Source organism: Bubalus bubalis, chromosome 1 (assembly GCF_019923935.1).
Source record: "Bubalus bubalis isolate 160015118507 breed Murrah chromosome 1, NDDB_SH_1, whole genome shotgun sequence".
Lineage (NCBI taxonomy): Eukaryota > Metazoa > Chordata > Mammalia > Artiodactyla > Bovidae > Bubalus > Bubalus bubalis.
Window position 1 is genome coordinate 25,449,951 of NC_059157.1, and position 17,314 is coordinate 25,467,264.

At 34.8% G+C, this 17,314-nt stretch overlaps 1 protein-coding gene across 3 annotated transcripts in view; it reads left to right on the forward strand.

The window, feature by feature from the left end:
• The window catches only part of MICU3 (mitochondrial calcium uptake family member 3), an 81,926-nt gene that overhangs the window by 48,218 nt on the left and 16,394 nt on the right, over nt 1–17,314 (forward strand). For 2 of the 3 annotated variants that reach the window (XM_025279286.3, XM_025279275.3), the window contains 4 exons: nt 474–556; nt 3,964–4,035; nt 7,190–7,228; nt 15,960–16,055. In XM_025279286.3, coding sequence (XP_025135071.1) covers nt 474–556; nt 3,964–4,035; nt 7,190–7,228; nt 15,960–16,055 — 290 coding nt within the window. The remainder of the gene's footprint in view (nt 1–473; nt 557–3,963; nt 4,036–7,189; nt 7,229–15,959; nt 16,056–17,314) is intronic. The other variant, XM_025279283.3, reaches the window with a different exon arrangement.

A 17,314-nucleotide genomic window follows, 5' to 3' on the forward strand; every position in this document is an offset into this window, starting at 1 on the left:
ACTTTTTTTGTGTGTGGGTCATTCTGTTATAATTTCCCCAGGATTTTAGGCTGGTCCATTGTGTTGTACATTTTTTTTCTTCTGCTCTAACTAGCTGACATATTAAAAATATTTCAAATGTACTGAGATGATATTTTCTTTTCAAACAAACTGACAGACTTTGGAAAAGAAAGAAATATTTATTTTTGGAAGGAAGGTAATCAGATTTTACTGTTAATGATATGCAGCAAGTATCACACAAGTAGATTTCAAGTTATTTATCAACTGTGTTACTAAGTGTGCTAATATATGAAGCAGAAGTATATATACTTACCTATAGCTTTTATTATAGTTAACTAATAGTAACATGTTGCTTTTAATTTCTTGGTTAAAGCATTTCTGCACAGAATATGAATTGTTTACAACTAATGTGGATTTTGAACTTTGAAAACATTTTTCCATTTCACAAATACTTTCCTGTTTTTGTCTGGCAGAGCCACATGCAGGTTTTAGAATAGCTTTCAACATGTTTGACACAGATGGCAATGAGATGGTGGATAAAAAGGAGTTTTTGGTGGTATGTATATTATTGGTTACAGTTTATCAATACATATATTGCTTACTTATATTTTTTATGTTTTTGCATTATTTAGAATACTGCTGTAGAAAAAGGGCTCCGCTGTTGGCTCAAACAGTGAAGAATCCACCTGCAATGCCAGAGACTTGGGTCTGATCCCTGGGTTGGGAAGATCCTCTGGAGGAGGGCATGGCAACCCACTCCAGTGTTCTTGCCTAGAGAATCCCCATGGACAGAGGAGCCTGGCAGGCTACAGTTCATGGGGTCGCAAAGAGTCAGACACGACTGAGTGACTAAGCACAGCACATTGTTGAAAAAAGAGTAGAAGTATTATGCTTTTACCTTAATAAAGTATATTATACTCATGTACTTTATTTTGAATTATTTTTACACTATATAAATCTATTCAGTGTATAAAGATAATTATAGGGCTTCTGAGGTGGCTCAGTGATAAATAATCCACTTGTCAGTGCAGGAGACACAGGTTTGATCCCTGGGTGGGAAGATCCCCTGGAGAAGGAAATGGCAACTGACTGTGGTATTCTTGCCTGAAAAATCTCATGGACAGAGGAACCTAGTGGTTACAGTCCGTGGGATTTCAAGAGAGTCAGCCATGATTTAGTGACTGAGCACACACACATGAAGATAATTATAATTGTTTACACATATTCTGGAGGTTTGAAATGTATATTTTCCATGGAGTGAGAGACAGGCAATCCTGGGCTGTTACACACCCAGACCTTTCATATCAGCCACCCAGCCATAGGCAGCTCTTTGCCTGCCTGTGGAAACTTCCCTTCCTTCTCTTTAAAGGATTTACAATATTTTTTTTCTCTTCCACTTGTTCCTGCCTTGTATTCCAGTCTTAGCCCATTCTCCCATTGCCTTCCCTTGTCTTTGACCAAGGGCTGATAAGCATGTTCTTGGTATTTGCCTTTCAGGCTTTCTTACCTGACTGGTCCCATGTTGGTGCTGGTCTGGCAGCATCATCAGCTACTCACTCATCTTAACCACCCTCTCCTTCTGGAATTTCTCTCTTTTAACCCATGTATCCTATATCTATGTCTGTGGCAAAATGCCTTTTCTGATTTTCTCCAAAACAGAGATTAACATTAGTTTACTCCTCCCAGTAACAAGGTCTAGCTTTAGCCTCTTTGTGCAACTCAATATTTACCTCTACTCTCTTAGCAAAAAGAGGAGAAAATAACATAAATAGCCATTTCATTTTCTGTTTTTCCTTTGTAACAAGCCAATAAAAATCCTTTGGAAAACCTCTTAGATAGCTTAGTATTTTCTTCAGAGGCTGGAGCACAGAAGAGAAATTATGAAATCATTCTTTCCCATGGTAGGAAAGAGGCGAGAGGGAAATCCTCACCAGAACAAATTAGCAGCTGCTCAAAAGGAAGCAGGGAACTAATTACTGGGATCTGTCAAAAGGCTTCTGTGTAGCCCTTGGCCAAGTACAGCCCCTGAGCAAGTCTGGGGAGCTGGGCCCACAAAGGGTCCCTTACTGTAGTGCTGCTCACGATGGTGCGGAGGTGGGGAGTTTCATTGCAGTAGAGAGATGTTGCTAACATCCTAAGATGGGCAGACTTAGTTCACTAGAGCTCTGTCATGATAGTGTACAGCTGTACTTTAGGACTTTCAGAATGGGCCTTGTAATCGAAACAGCCTTCAACAGACTTTCTATGGAAACACGGCCAAGTTCCACCCCACTGTCTTAAAGGTTACCTTTTGGAACTCAGTGCATTGGAAGCTGCCTGTGTAGATGTCTGTGGGACTCCTGTCTGTTTGTGGAGGTGGGAGGTAAAACATTCTTGTAGAATTTCAGTTTGTTTTTACTCTACACTCTTAAAAAAGTTGCTCTTCCTTTAAAGCAATGGTCTACTCTGCAGTGGCCATGCTAATGTTTTATTGTTTGTTGTTGTTTGTAGATGGCTAAGGGCTTCCAAGGTGGTGCTAGTGGTAAAGAACCTGCCTGCCAGTGCAGGAGATGTAAGAGACTAGGGTTCAATCCCTGGGTTGGTGAGATCCCCTGGAGGAGGAAATGGCAACCCACTCCAGTATTCTTGCCTGGAAAATCCCATGGATAGAGGAGTCTGGCAGGTTGCAGTCCATAGCATCGCACAGAGTTGCACACGACTGAAGTGACTTAGCACGCACGCACATCAACAGCTAGGAGTTCCTAAAAGCAGAGGTGGAGTTGGGCAGAGTTACTTGTAGACTTGTAAAATAGATTTGTAAAATCTATGATCCTCCTGCCTGTTTATAAAGTGAATATTAATAATGCTTGCTAAAAAGAAAAACTTTTCACTAAGATAAAGTATGCAATATATGTGTTAATAAAATAATTTACTGTTTGTACTGTAGTTTTAAATTGTTATTATATATCTTGGGAGAGAATACATTTTGGATTTCAGCTCTAGCCATACTAAGTGAAGTAAAAGAATTGAGATAGCGGTTCAAATTACACAGACAAGAACAGGGACCTCACCAGAAAACTGAGATAAAGATAGAATTAAGCTTCCATGTGTAAAAGAGGATTTTAAACAGGAAATAATGCCATGTATAACAGGGTATGTGTGCTCAGTTGCTGTGTCTGACTCTTTTCTGACCCCATGGACTGTAGCCCACCAGGCTACTCTGTTCATGAAATTTCCCAGGCAGGAATACTGGAACAGGCAATGTGCTTGTGCTAAGTAATTACTTGTAATGTCTACTCTGCACAACATTATTTGTATAAGACCTATCAATTATATCTCAGTAAAGCTAGAGGAAAAAAATATATCTCAGTAAAGCTAGAGGAAAAAATATATCTCAGTAAAGCTAGAAGAAAAAAAATATTGCTTTAAGGTAAGAAATTATTCATATTCCCCATATAGAAAATAAGCCTTAAATGATTAGAGTAACTTGCTCAAAAGGTTAGACATGCAGAGCCCATGTTCCTACCATTACCTGAAAGAGACCTTAGAGGTCATTCAGTCCATCTTCTGTTCATGTATGAGCAAATTGGAGCCCAGTGAGGTCCTGTCCCCCATCCATGAAACTGGTTTATGACAGAAGATGGGCTCAAGCCTAGACCCCTGACTTCTGGTCCAGTGTCCTTTATTCCTCAGTAGGCTTCATCTCTTTTTATGTATATGCCACAGGCTCCATGTCTTTGTGTCTTAGCAATAAAGTTAAACTGTAGGAGATACTATCATAAAGTAAAACTAAATGCTGGACCTAAAACTTTTTCTTAGGAAAAAAACTAGTATCAGAAAATGTATTCATACTAGTTTTAATGTTCTTGGTGTATATGAAGCTAATTATTTTCTTTGTTCTTAGAATATATCTAGCATGGGGTATTAGATAGGTTCCCAGAAACTCTTATCAGGTGTTTGATTTTTGATTGGTTTTCTTTTCAGCTTCAAGAAATATTCAGGAAAAAAAATGAAAAGAGAGAAACTAAAGGAGATGAAGAAAAGCGTGCAATGCTGGTAAGAATAATTTATAATGGTTTCAGGTGGGTTTTCTAGGTAAGAATTATTTTATTCATGTTGAGAAATAGTAATTAAAGCCTGTAACTTTGGATCTGTCTGTTTCTTGAAGTTCTTATGTAGAAAAATTTCAGTATTTATATGCTTTGATATCAATATTTATATCAAGTATTGATATTAAACATCTGTATCCATAACCATATTCATTAAATCATTTTCATCCATATTGTTGTTATCCATGAGATTTGAAGGGTATATCATATAATAGGTTAATACAGATCATTATGCATATAAAAATTTAAAGGTGAATTGCAAAGATTTAATTATACATGTGAGTAAATTTAGTGGTACTATAATAATATGAATGTTGAAGCGAAAACAAGGAAATAATATGTTTCTTTGCATTCATAGAAATATGTATTATAGATTCTTCTTCTGGGAAGAGTAATGTTTCATTTTACTTTGAAGGTAGAGTTAGCAACATTTCCCTCCATTTTCCTTCTAGTTTTCTTTTTGCTTGTCCCAAGTAAATATTACAGCCTGACAACATCCTAGGTTCACTTAATAAAAGTAACAGACAGGTACTAAGACTTTAGTATGAGGCATTATATTAGATGCTTTGCATGCATTTTCTCTTTTGATCTACCAAACAGTTCTGTTATTATCTATAGTTATAGATGAGAAAACTGACACTTGGAACTGACACTTAGTATCTTGTCCAAAATTCCATAACTATTAAATGCCAAAGCCAAAATTTAAACCCATGGCTGGCCAACTCCAAAACCTATACTTTTACCCACTGTATCATATTTCTTCCTCTGGTACTTAGATAGTAGAAACATGGTGAATTTTGTTAGTATGTAATTGATAATTGTTCCATTTGCAAATTAGTGGCCCTGTGAAATAGTTTAATTGGTTTATCTGGAATTCAAATAATTAACCTCAAAGAGTTGCAACACTTTTTATTTTTCTCACTGTTACAAGCATATATATTAGGTTTTTTTAAACATGGGTTATCTGTAGCAGATGGGTGTCATTTTCATCCCAGTAGATTTACAAAGTGTGTATTTATATTAATAAAAGCAGATTATCAGGATTATTAATGTTTATTATTTCTCAGAATATTTGACTACGGTATATTTATCAGTATTTTTTTAACCTCCCCGATAGATTAAATTATGGAAGACACTTGTAGAAGACACTCTCTACTGATAATATACTAAAAGAGTAAACAATTATTTTAACTTTCATGGATTGCCAATGATTGACTGGATAGGCAAGTTGTTGATAAAATATCATTTAGGAGGTTGAATTATGTTAATAAATCTTTTGGTATACCTCAGTGATAAAGTAGATAGTGTTTCAATGAATACACACTTAATTGTTTGTTTGTTTATACTAATTCCAGAAAAGACTTATGGATCTTCCAGTAAAGTAACAATCCTATTCTAATCAGTAACCTTTACTAAAATACCTAAGTGAGTAACAAAGGGAGAGAGGAAAGGGAATAATAATAGCAGTCAACCCACATTGGGAAAAGCTACCATGTCAGCAACAAAAACTTCATTGCATCCCAGGTGAAGTAAATTTAATACCGATGATATAATGCAAATAAGTTCATAACAGTAATACAGTAAAACTTTATTAACTTGGATTATTTAGGGAAAGTCTATCTGAATTATGAAATCTAAATTATATCAGTATACCCTAAATTGTGTTATTTTATATGAACGTACATAGATCAGTGAAACATTATCTAGCAAATACATGGGGAAGGAGACTTAAAGAACAAATAAAAATAACTTTTAAGTATTCTATCACTTACTTATATGGAAACGAATGTTGCTAAAGACACTGATCTCCATAGGTATCCCAGAGGTGTTTATCTTAAAGTTCAATTAATGCTCCTGGAATCTCACTTATAGAATTTAGCTATCCGAACTATTTCTTAAAACAATCCAGAAATAATCTGTAGTACAGCTTCTGAACTAAGCAACACTCTAGGACAATACAGTGCTCTTACAAATATTTTTTACTGTGTTTTACAATAATAGTAATAATTAGTGGTAACATTGTTAATAGCTGTCACATTTTAAACAATATGAACTGTCATATTTTAAACAATGCATATCTGAACTGATGAGATTTTTGAGTTTTGAAGCAACTGAAATTTAGCTTATGGTGAAAATATATAGATTATGTTAGACATTGTAGGAGTCAGATTTTTCAAGTTTTGACTATTAGCTCTGCCATTCATTACCTCTGTGACCTTGAACCAGGTCCTTAAATTTTTCTGTGCCTCAGTTTCTTCATTTGTACAAGAATAGGAGTAATGAGCACATATGATGATTATGGGGGTTAAATGAGTTAAACTGTGTAGCCACTTAACAGGGTTTGAAATATAATAAATACTCAAAAAGATTAGCTAATTGTGAAACATGGAATTCTCTTTTAATTAGTAGAATATTTTAAACTGAATAGTACATCCCCAAATCAAAAATTAGGCAAGACTAAATTTTAAAATATTTATATATCAAAATGAACTCCTTCAGAAGAGAGAAATGAGCATAGTATTTCTTGGGACACTTACTATGTGCTAAGGTCTGTACTATCTCCATTATACATGTTACTCTCATTTAGTCCTCATTACATTTCTCTCAGGTAAGTCTTCACACCTTTGCACAGAAGAGAAAACCATCTCAGAGAGGTTCATTAAGTTGCCTGGGTCCATGGCACTAACAGGCGCTGAACAGGATTCCAGCATAGGTCTCATGCCATCCCCACCGCCATGCTGCTGCATCCAGGTCTGCCCCTCATCGCACATGGAATTGCTGAAGCATGTCTCAGGAAAACTGCGTACTTCGGAGTACCATGTTTAATTCAAAGCAATAGTTCCATCAAAAAGTTATAATGAAAGTGGTTGAAATGAGCACAGGTTCACTTAATGTTTAATTATACGAGATTTAAAAAACTTTGCTACTCATCTTTAACATTTATCCCACTTGTACTGTGTGCGTGCTCTATAGAGAATGTAGCATAATGATTTGCCCTTCCTAATTGATTATTTTGTCGTCTTTTTCTTTTTTTTCTTTTGCTATACTTGGGTTCATTCTGAAATGTGACACTTCATTTGGCCCTTTGTGCTCTATGTCAGCGTCTTCAACTTTATGGATACCATTCTCCTACTAATAGTGTATGTACAACCCTTTAAATGTTCTTTATGTAAATAGCCCTCACCTGTTATACTTGACAATGCTATTTCTTTTATAAAGCCAGATCTACTATCAAGACTGTTTAGGAATTTATTGAATATAATAATGTGAAACCAAGCCCCCAGTTTTTATTTCCTTCCTGGATTTATAAGAAAATTATAAATTTACAGAGCAATTCTTTCTCTTTAGCTTTAGATTAAAATAAGGTGAAGGTGAGTGAACAAGAACCCAAAACTCTGGTAGAGTAATTGACGTTTTATATTTTTCAGTGGTATTTGAAGAGTTAAGTACAATTTATGGAGCAGATTCTCAGGCTATGCTCCTGCAGGACACAGGTATTTTAAGAGCTAGATCTCATCATCTGATGTACAGTCTTGTCTTAATTCTAATACCAAAGATATTAATGGATAAACTTTTGCTAGTTCTCAGTATTTCTCCCCATTTTTCTTCCTAAAACTTTTGATGCCTGCCTACTGCCTTTGGTCTCTACAAAAGTCTTGTATAAGATGGCACTTGATATGTTCAATATATCACTGTATCATGTTGTTTCTCAAAGAGGATTATGGTCTTCAAACTCGTCTTTTCCTGAAAAAGTTGGGAATTCTTGCAAATGATCTTCCAGATGTATTCTCATGCTACGCTTTCGTTCTTTTCTTTCTCCCAGAAAGTCATAGCTTATGGATTAGCCCAGTTGCTATACAACTGAGAATAGGCCATGGTCTCTTCTGAATGTAAAAGGCACAGTCCGTTTGATTTTCCCTGGCATCCTTAAGTCACTTAGACGGAGCCCTCAAATTATACAAATCCACCTGAGAGAAACTCTCGAATTTACAGTGAGCTACTCAGTATTGTCCTACTGAAAGGTTCCATTATAGTGTAGACTCTAGCTGTGTGCCTCCTGAAATTGATATTTAATAAAAATTCCAAACTATAAAAACTAATTCTCTTTGAGACTCAAGTATACACTAAAGGCTGATGCAGCATAAATTAAATGTAAAATATCTAAGTCACAAGGAATGGACCTAGAATGGGTTGGAAAACAAGCCAAGTCCATGGTAATCTTATGACTGACTGGTTGTTTTGATTCCTTACAAGATACTGTAAAATTTTTCTGCAAAATTCACTGTTTTCCATGGAATAAAGCCTACTGTTCTCTTAAAATTTTTTAAAGATTCCTGTTAATTATTTCAAAAATATATAAGAATGTGAAAGATGGAAATCTCAGAGATTCTAATGCCACATGCCCTATGAAGCTTAAAATTTGTTAATAATAATTATGACTTCGTTATTTATTTTTCTAATCTGTCATTGCATGAGCCATGTTTCCAACTGTGGCAATTTATATACTTCCTTTAAACTCATAAATAATTTTCATATAAGAGACAAGCATTTTTTTAAAATAATACATTTCAGAGTAGTATTGTTAAAAGGAAACAGGTACTAATATGGTTCTAGTTTAAGCTACATAAACAAATTGTAGTTACTTAGACATTAAGAGAAAAATAGTATAATGTTATGAATTAGCTGGCAATTATTTGCTAGTTTCCAGAATTGTAGATCAACTGGAGTGATAAAGTATCTAATTTGAGTATAGTTCATGGAACTAATTATAACCTCAGATTCTGCCTTTAGGAATAGGTTCTTTCAGGAAATGCAGTACCTCTGGATTTTACTATTACAGATTGAAGTTCTGTGGTGTCTGCAGTAGCCAGTTCCAAAATTCAGTCATTCTTATGGTAGATTTTGCCTCTACTCTGTCAGATTATCCGTTACTACAGTGTAAGATTGAACATGCTCCTTTATTTTCTAGAAGACAGTTACATTATAGCCTTTTTTGTTCCAAACAACCCTACTTCTTTTCATATTTCTTATATAGTCAACTCTTGATTATCTTATTATGGTGAAAAGAAATGTAAAACATCCAGAAGAACAAGTAAGGCAAACATGAGGTCAATAATGCAAAGTCAAGGCATGACTTTGACATGCCTTATATTTGGCAAATTTTTAAAGATTATTATCCAGATTTCATTGGAGTCCAAAAATGTACCAGTTATAATTTTTTAACACGCATTGAACTTGTTTTATGAACTAAAACAATGCCAATATTCATAAATGATCTCTGTTTGAAAATAATGTATATTCTCCAACTTGGGGTACAGGGTTGTAATATATGTATGATCAAACATATTAAGTATGTGTTTTAAATCTCTATCATTACTAATTTTTTGTCCACTTGTTTGGTCAAATAGTGTGTTAAATTATACATTCCTATGTTAGACTTAATAATTTATACCTGTAATTCCAGTTTTATTTTATATATTTCTAAGCCTTGTTATTGCCTCTATAGGAACATATTTAGATCACTTAAATCATCTTAGCAAATTAAATCTTTGATTAAATACTATCCCTAGATCTCTAGAAATGTGTTTGTGTTAAAAATCTATTTTAGTTGTCAAATATACTACCTTTTATTTTTGTTAATATATGACTTTTCCCTTTTTGTGTTTTTTACTATCTATTTTTGCCTATAGTAATGATGAAGCTTTCCTTGATTTTTTTTAAAACATATATTTTAGTTTGGAAATTTACTGCTGATAGAATGTAAATATGAAATAAAAAATAATAGAAGTTTACTATATAATATAGATCAAGAAATTAAACATGCCCCAAGAAGCCCCTCCATATATCTCCAGTCATAATCCTTCTCCTGGAAAAGATAATCACAATCATGACCTTTATGTCAGTCACTGCTTTGTCATTTTACAGCCTTTTTATGTATCTTAAATGATACAGTTTGGTTTTGCCCACTTTTGATCTTCAATTAAATGAGATCGTATTATATGAGTTTTTCTGTGTCTTGCTTCTTTGACTCATTATCATGATTGTCAGCTTCATCTACATAATTGAATCTAATGAATGGTCCTAGTTCGTTCATTTTTATTACTATAAGCTGCTAAGTCACTTCAGTCGTGTCCGACTCTGTGCAACCCCATAGACGGCAGCCCACCAGGCTCCCCCATCCCTGGGATTCTCTAGGCAAGAACACTGGAGTGGGTTGCCATTTCCTTTTCCAATGCATGAAAGTGAAAAGTGAAAGTGAAGTCACTCAGTCGTGTCCAACTCTTAGCGACCCCATGGACTGCAGCCCACCAGGCTTCTCCGTCCATGGGATTTTCCAGGCAAGAGTACTGGAGTGGGGTGTGCCATTGCCTTCTCCAATTACTATAAGCAACAGTGCTCAAATGTTTTGGTCTCAGGACCCCTCTACATTGTTGAAGATTATTGAGAATCCAAAGAAGTTTTGTTCATATTTTGGATATATTTACCATATTAGAAATTAAAACTCAGAAATTTTAAGGTAGTTATTCATATATTTAAAAATAATAAACACGTGTTATCCTAAACATTTTTTATGAAAAATAACTTCAAAAATGTAATGAGAAAAGTAGTATTTTTACATTTGTTTCAAACCTCTTTAACACCTGACTTCATAGAAGACAGCCAGTTTCTCTTAGATGCTTCTGTATTCAATCTGTTCAGTAAATTGGGCAACAAATACTATCAGTTGTTTCCCTTGAAGCGACAGGCTCACTGGGTTCATTTTCCAAAAAGATGTGTGCCATATACCAAGGTCTAAATAACCATAGTTGGTCTTATCAGGTGTTCTTTCAAGTAAAAATGATGGTTCATGAAAAAAGTGGCTAATTTACCTTGCAACACAAATCACCACCTGGATGTTTTTTCTCAAGACAACCATAGTACTTCATTAGCAGAAGTGCTTTATGCTTGCTTCCCTTCACACTGAATGTTAAAAAGATGTGTGCTCAAAGATCAAATTAACAAAATTACGAATTCTATTCTTCAGCAAGTATATTCTTAAGTGAATTTTATTTTCATGTGAGTATATGAAACTGAAGAATGTGACAGTTTCTGAAAAATGTAATGACTTTGGCCTTTGGTCCCACTGCTGTCATTGTCCTAAGGCTTCAGAAATTTTACCCACCACTGCTTTTGTACCTGAAAATATAGTACAAAAGGCAGATAGTGTCTTTAAGATGCTTTAAGATACATCTGTATCATATTTTGTCTAGTTCTTTCAATTGTTCTCAGTGAGGAGATTGGCATTGTTTTCTTGCTTTTCATTACTAGAAGCGTGGTTTATCATTTTCAACCTATTTTTTCCCTTATATTTTGGATATGTCTTTTTTTAAGTGTATCTTGTGTACTTTATCGGTTTCTTTTTTCTGGGTGGATAACATGGGCTTTATAATTGGAAATTCAGTTTATGTTACTGTGATGACTAACTTATTTGGATTTACTTTTGCCATTCTATATACTGTTTTTTTCCTCCTTTCTTCATTTGTATTTATACAAACTGGATTTATTTTTAGTTTAGAAGACATTCACTGTATTTCTTTTCTTTATGTAGTTATTCTTGAAGTTTTAGTAAATATACTTAAAATAATAAAGTCTTAGATTGGACCGTATCTTTATTCTCTTTTTTAAAATTTTTTTTATTTATTTTTTTAAATTTTATTTTATTTTTAAACTTTATTCTCTTTCTCAAAAGTAGAGTTTAAAATTTCTTTAGTACCATTCTTTCTGCTCCTGGCATGTATACTTAAAACAATAATGTCTACCCTTGTATTTTTTAATCCACCAAGTTAGACTTTTAAAATATGTATCAGCCATATTTGTTTCAAATTACTTATATATTTGCTATTCTTTTCTCAGTAATTACCTCTTTAATTTCTCCCCTTCTTAAATCTCATAATCTTATACTCACAAAGTATATCCCCAAGTGATGATCTTCTGATAATTTTTTTAAAACCCTCTCTCAGGAAATCTCTTTATTCCGCCCTTATTTTTTTTCCAGTTTATTGAGATATAATTGACATATAACATGATATCAGTTTCCGATGTACAACATAATTTGATATATGTATTTATCACAAAATAATCACCATAGTAAGTCTAGTTGACATCTGTCCCATCACATAGTTACAATTTTTTTTCCTTGTGATGAAAACTAAGATGTATTGTCTTAGCAGCTTCCCGTACACTGTAGAGTACTGTTAACTGTAGTTACCAGGCTGTATGTTGATTACATCCCCAAGACTGACTTACCTTATTCCTGGTAGTTTGCACCTTTTCACCACCGTCACCCAGTTCCCTGCCACCTCCAGCCACTTGCCTCTGGCAACCACCAGTCTCTTCCATTTCTGTGGATTTGTTTGTTTAATTGAGACATAATTTGCATATAGTATTATATTAGCTTCAGGTGTATAATTATTTAATATATGTATACATGCCATTATTTTGAAAGATAATTTTACTAGGTATATTATTATAGATTGGCATGTGTTCTCAGCAAATTGTGATGTCATTCTAGTCTTCTGGCTTCTGTTGTTGAAATTGAAAAGTCCGCTCTGGGTCTAATTATTCTTTTGTAGTTAATCTATTTTCTTTCTGAGTGCTTTTAAGGTTCTCTTTGCCTTTGCTATTCTACAATTTTCTTACAATCTATCTTTCTGCTTTTACTTATCATGAAATTTATTGGGCTTCTCAAATATGAGGATTATTTGCTTTCATTATTTCTTGAATGTTTACTGCCAGTGTCTCTCTGAATGTTTCCTCCCTCCCATTTTCTCAACTGTGACTTTCTAGAGCTTTCATAGATATTCATGTTTTATGTCTGTCAACTCCTCTTTAATTTGCCACATTGTTTCTTTTCACACTGCATTCTGTATAGTTTATTCATATTACCTTTACAGCTAGATTTTCTCTCTAGCTGTAGATAGTTCAGTTCAGTTAAATTTCAGTGATTCATTTTTCATTTCTAGAAGTTTTACTTTTTCTAATCAGCCTAATAATTTCCAGTAGTATGTTTTTCCTAAAAAATCCTGTCACATGCAACTTCATATTCTTTAAATTTATTAAGCTTATTTTGTATTCCATATTTAATCATTTCAACATCTGAAATCTGCAGCTCTGGTTCTATTGTTTGTTTTTTTCTGCTAGTTCCTACTTGTGGTGACTTACGTTCTTTCATGGAAGGGCATGGCAACCCAATCCAGTATTCTTGCCTGGAGAATCCTACAGACAGAGGAGCCTGGCAGGCTACAAGTCCATGGTGTTGCAGAGAGTCCGATATGACTGAAGTGACTTAGCACACACACACGATCTCATATTATGAGCATGTATTTGTTGGAATGTGTCTGTGGTGATTCTTGAAGGCCTGGGTTAAGGGTGTGTGTTTTCCAGGAAGACTTGTGTGTGGGTGTATTTCTGTGATACACTGCAGAGACCTGCAGTCCCGTGTGACTTTAAATTACAATTCTCAGATTATGGTGTCTCAGGGCACAGTTGTTGTATTGGCCCAAATTATAAAGATGTAATTTTCTTTTCTTTGTTTCTATTTTTCTGTGTGTTTTCTGTGTGTTCTATGTTTCTGTGTGTTATTAAATATCACTAATAGCAAAGACAGTTTCCTGCCCAATTCTATGGGCTGCTATTTGGGGATTTTTTTCCCTCTAGTTTGCCTAATCTCTGGGTATAACCTTTCTCAAATATACTATATATATAATTTATTTGCCTGTCTGGACATAAACAACCTTAGGACACCACTGTTCTGCTTCCCACAGTGGTATATTCCCATCTCTAAATCAGTCTTTTTTCCCTCTAACCACCTTTTTTCTTCCTTTCTTCTATCCTCCCATTCTCCCTTATTTTATTTCTTTGCTTCTTTCCTTCTATGTTTGCTTGAGCTGCAATATAAAAAATACCATAAAGTGGATGACTTATGATGAATGATCATGTTTTCATAGTTCTGAGAGCTGGAGGTCCAAGGTCAGCAAGCCAGCAGCCTCAGTGCGGTAGTTGCTGAGGGCGTACTTCCTGGCACCTTCTCACTGCATCCTCAGGTGGTGGGAAGGGGAAGGGAGGTCTTTCAGGCCCCTTTGCTAAGGACACCAATCCCATCTTTGCAGGCTCTGGCCTCATGACCTAATCACCTCCCAAAGGCCCCACCTCCTCCTGATGCCATCACCTTGGGGATTAGGGTTCCAGTACCTGAATTCTTCACATTCTAGCTTCTTCCTTCCTCTCTCTCTTCCTCTTTTCCTTCCTTTCTTCCTCTTCTCTCTCTTTTCTATTCTTAGAACATACATTTTTTCCTATAGCGATCCATGTCAGTATAGGTTGTCAAACTAATTTTATCCCTTCATATGTTGTAAATATTTTTAATGTCATCAAAGTCTGTGTGTGATGGCTGGAAGGGGTGATGGTGACCAGTGTTTGAAAGTAGGGGAGAGGCCTGGCTTCATAGAACAAATCTCCTTTTATCCTCCTAATAATTGTGCAGTAAGCCTTATTTTCTAGTTTCTTAGGTTTAACAATCCTTTTCTTTATGGTATACCAACTTTCTAGTTACAGTTTAAAAATATATCCACGGTCAAAATATTTAGATAACTTGGCAGAGTATTTAATCTAGTAACCATTTATCAAAGTTCTATTATATCTATGGAAAAGAGAAAGAACTGTGTTAGCTCTCCACTCAGCTAATTTTACTTGGTGAAAGCTTATTTAGTTACTAAAGGGGGTGATGAGCACACTCTCTTGCCATATTACTATGTTTACTGTTATGGTAGTAAATACATCTATGTTATATAAGTGACTCCTGCTTAATGATACCTTATTATAAACATTTTATTAAGAGTTTATTAAAATATGGGCAGTAGGCAGTGTTTTCTAGTTCATAATTATGAATTAAAATATAGGTCTTTGAAATAATTCCCAGATGCTTATAATTCATTAGGGGCCCTGGACTTTTGAAAATTAACAAACACAAGAAATGAGAATTCTCTCATCGTCAGCCACTCACCCCTACGTTCATTATGCAGCATTTTTCTTCTCACAGTAACCCAAAGAAGACCAAGCCTGAGAATCGGTGAAATCTTCCCTGATAAATTCTGACAGAAACCAGATTTAATTACTTTTGTTTATACAGCCCAAGTTAAGCTTGAAGTTCTACAGTTCATATGAAGATTAGACAACACTTCTTCATCTTGATTATCACCTTCAGACTAGCCTGTGCTGAGGTGGAAGCTGGTGCTGTGCCCCTGGGATAAACCAGAAAGTACCTGATCTATTTACCATAGACACACTTACCAAATCCTTGGTTAGCTCTGAGTGGTTTGCCTGAAACTCACGTACTTCTTTCTGACAAGTTTTGGATTAATCTAAATTTTCTCTAACGTATGGATGTGGTCATTTTGATTCTTTGATGCACTAACATATGCTAGCTAACAATTCATTTTTAAGTTAAGCAGAATTTTCCTAGGTTGCTATAAAATTACCAAAATCTCCTCCAAATGAATTTACTTCACACAGGTGTGAATAAAATTTTTATTTCACACTTTCTTAGAAGTGATGTGTGTCTCAGTAGAAGGGCATGGGGCCCGGGAGTGAAGAAGGTGATTTTTTGACAAAGCCACATTGTACTTAGAAATAGTGGTTATATACGTTACCGCTTTGAAAATGGCCTGGGTTTACCAGCGATGTAATACAATACTGTTGTGTGCAGCAGAAAACAAAAAAGGTAAGCTAGTGTGTTTTCTTTCAAGTTTGGCTAGAAGAGATTAGAGTGTATAAATTATCATTGTTTGGGACTGTTCTTTAGATTTCAATTGTGCTTCTTAAAAACTTCCACAGGTACTTAAAACTGATGCTGAGGAACTCGTCTCCAGAAGCTACTGGGATACACTGAGACGTAACACAAGCCAAGCACTCTTCTCAGATCTTGCAGAGGTATAATCGGACCTCAACCAGGTCCTTGTACCACATGCCACTTTCTTAATCTGGTCCTTGTTTCATTTTAGAGTCACAGTGATGAAACCAAAAATGTATTTTGTATTTTCCCTTTTCTCTAGGAAAGCAATAATTCCTATATGTAAATTGGTATATTTGAATATGTCAGCTGTGCTGGCAGGGGCTGCAAGGTCACCTTTAATTGTCTAAATCTACCTGCTTGTTGTAGAAAACTTGACTTTCCAACCTAATTAAAGGGAAATATTATTTTTCACTTTAGGATCACTTTTAGGAAATTTGAAAATACTATTTATAGTTTCACTGACTCTTTTAACCTTATAAACTTCAATGTTACATGAACTTAGTATAAGATATCTAATGCTTTAGAGTTACAATATATGTAAACAATCCAGTTTCCCACTATTCATAGTGAGCAGCTTACCAAGGGTGGGCATGGGGAAATTGTGCTAAGAGCAGTCCGTCCAGGAAGGGAGGAACATTTTTCCTTGATATTGGTTAGGATTGCCAGTGCATGGAAAATTAAAAGCAGACCGACCATTACATCACTCATTATTGTTTTTGAATTCCATAGAGACATGTACCTTTTTGCTGCACTCAGGCAGACGGCTCCCACCACCCCACTCTCTTTTTGCCCGTTAATAGGAATTTGTTATTTTAAAAGATGGGCTATGTGTTATAGGTTGAATACTGTTCTATGTTTCCTATTAAGAATTTTTAAGAACTGTATTAGAGATGGCTGGCTGGCTTATCGTAAAGGACTTTTTCAGTAAATACTAAGAAATGTATTTTTCGTTATCTTTTTGTCTTTAAAGTTGGCTTCTCATTTCTTTTTCTAAAGTTTTGTTTTTAAAAATTACACTTAAAAATATCTAGAGAAGTAAACTGGATCAGATATGACTTCTGTTACCCATATATACAGTGTTACTCAACTGACATCTCGAGAGCATGGTAGACACTTAGAAATGCTAATTTTGCCACTTGTGCTCAATTTTAAAATCCTAAAACAAGTAAATAAAGCATTTTGCCCTATATTTAGTCTGTATGTGATATATAAATATGATGTGATTATGGCTAGTAATTAATATTTAAAAATCACCTTTTTAAATTCTAGCTATTTGGGGTCATAAAGTGCTAATGGATATTCCACTTACACATATTTTAGAAGTGCTTAATTCTATAATCATTTATGTAGGCACATAGTAGTCAGTGCCTAAAAGTAAGAGCAACTGGGGACACTA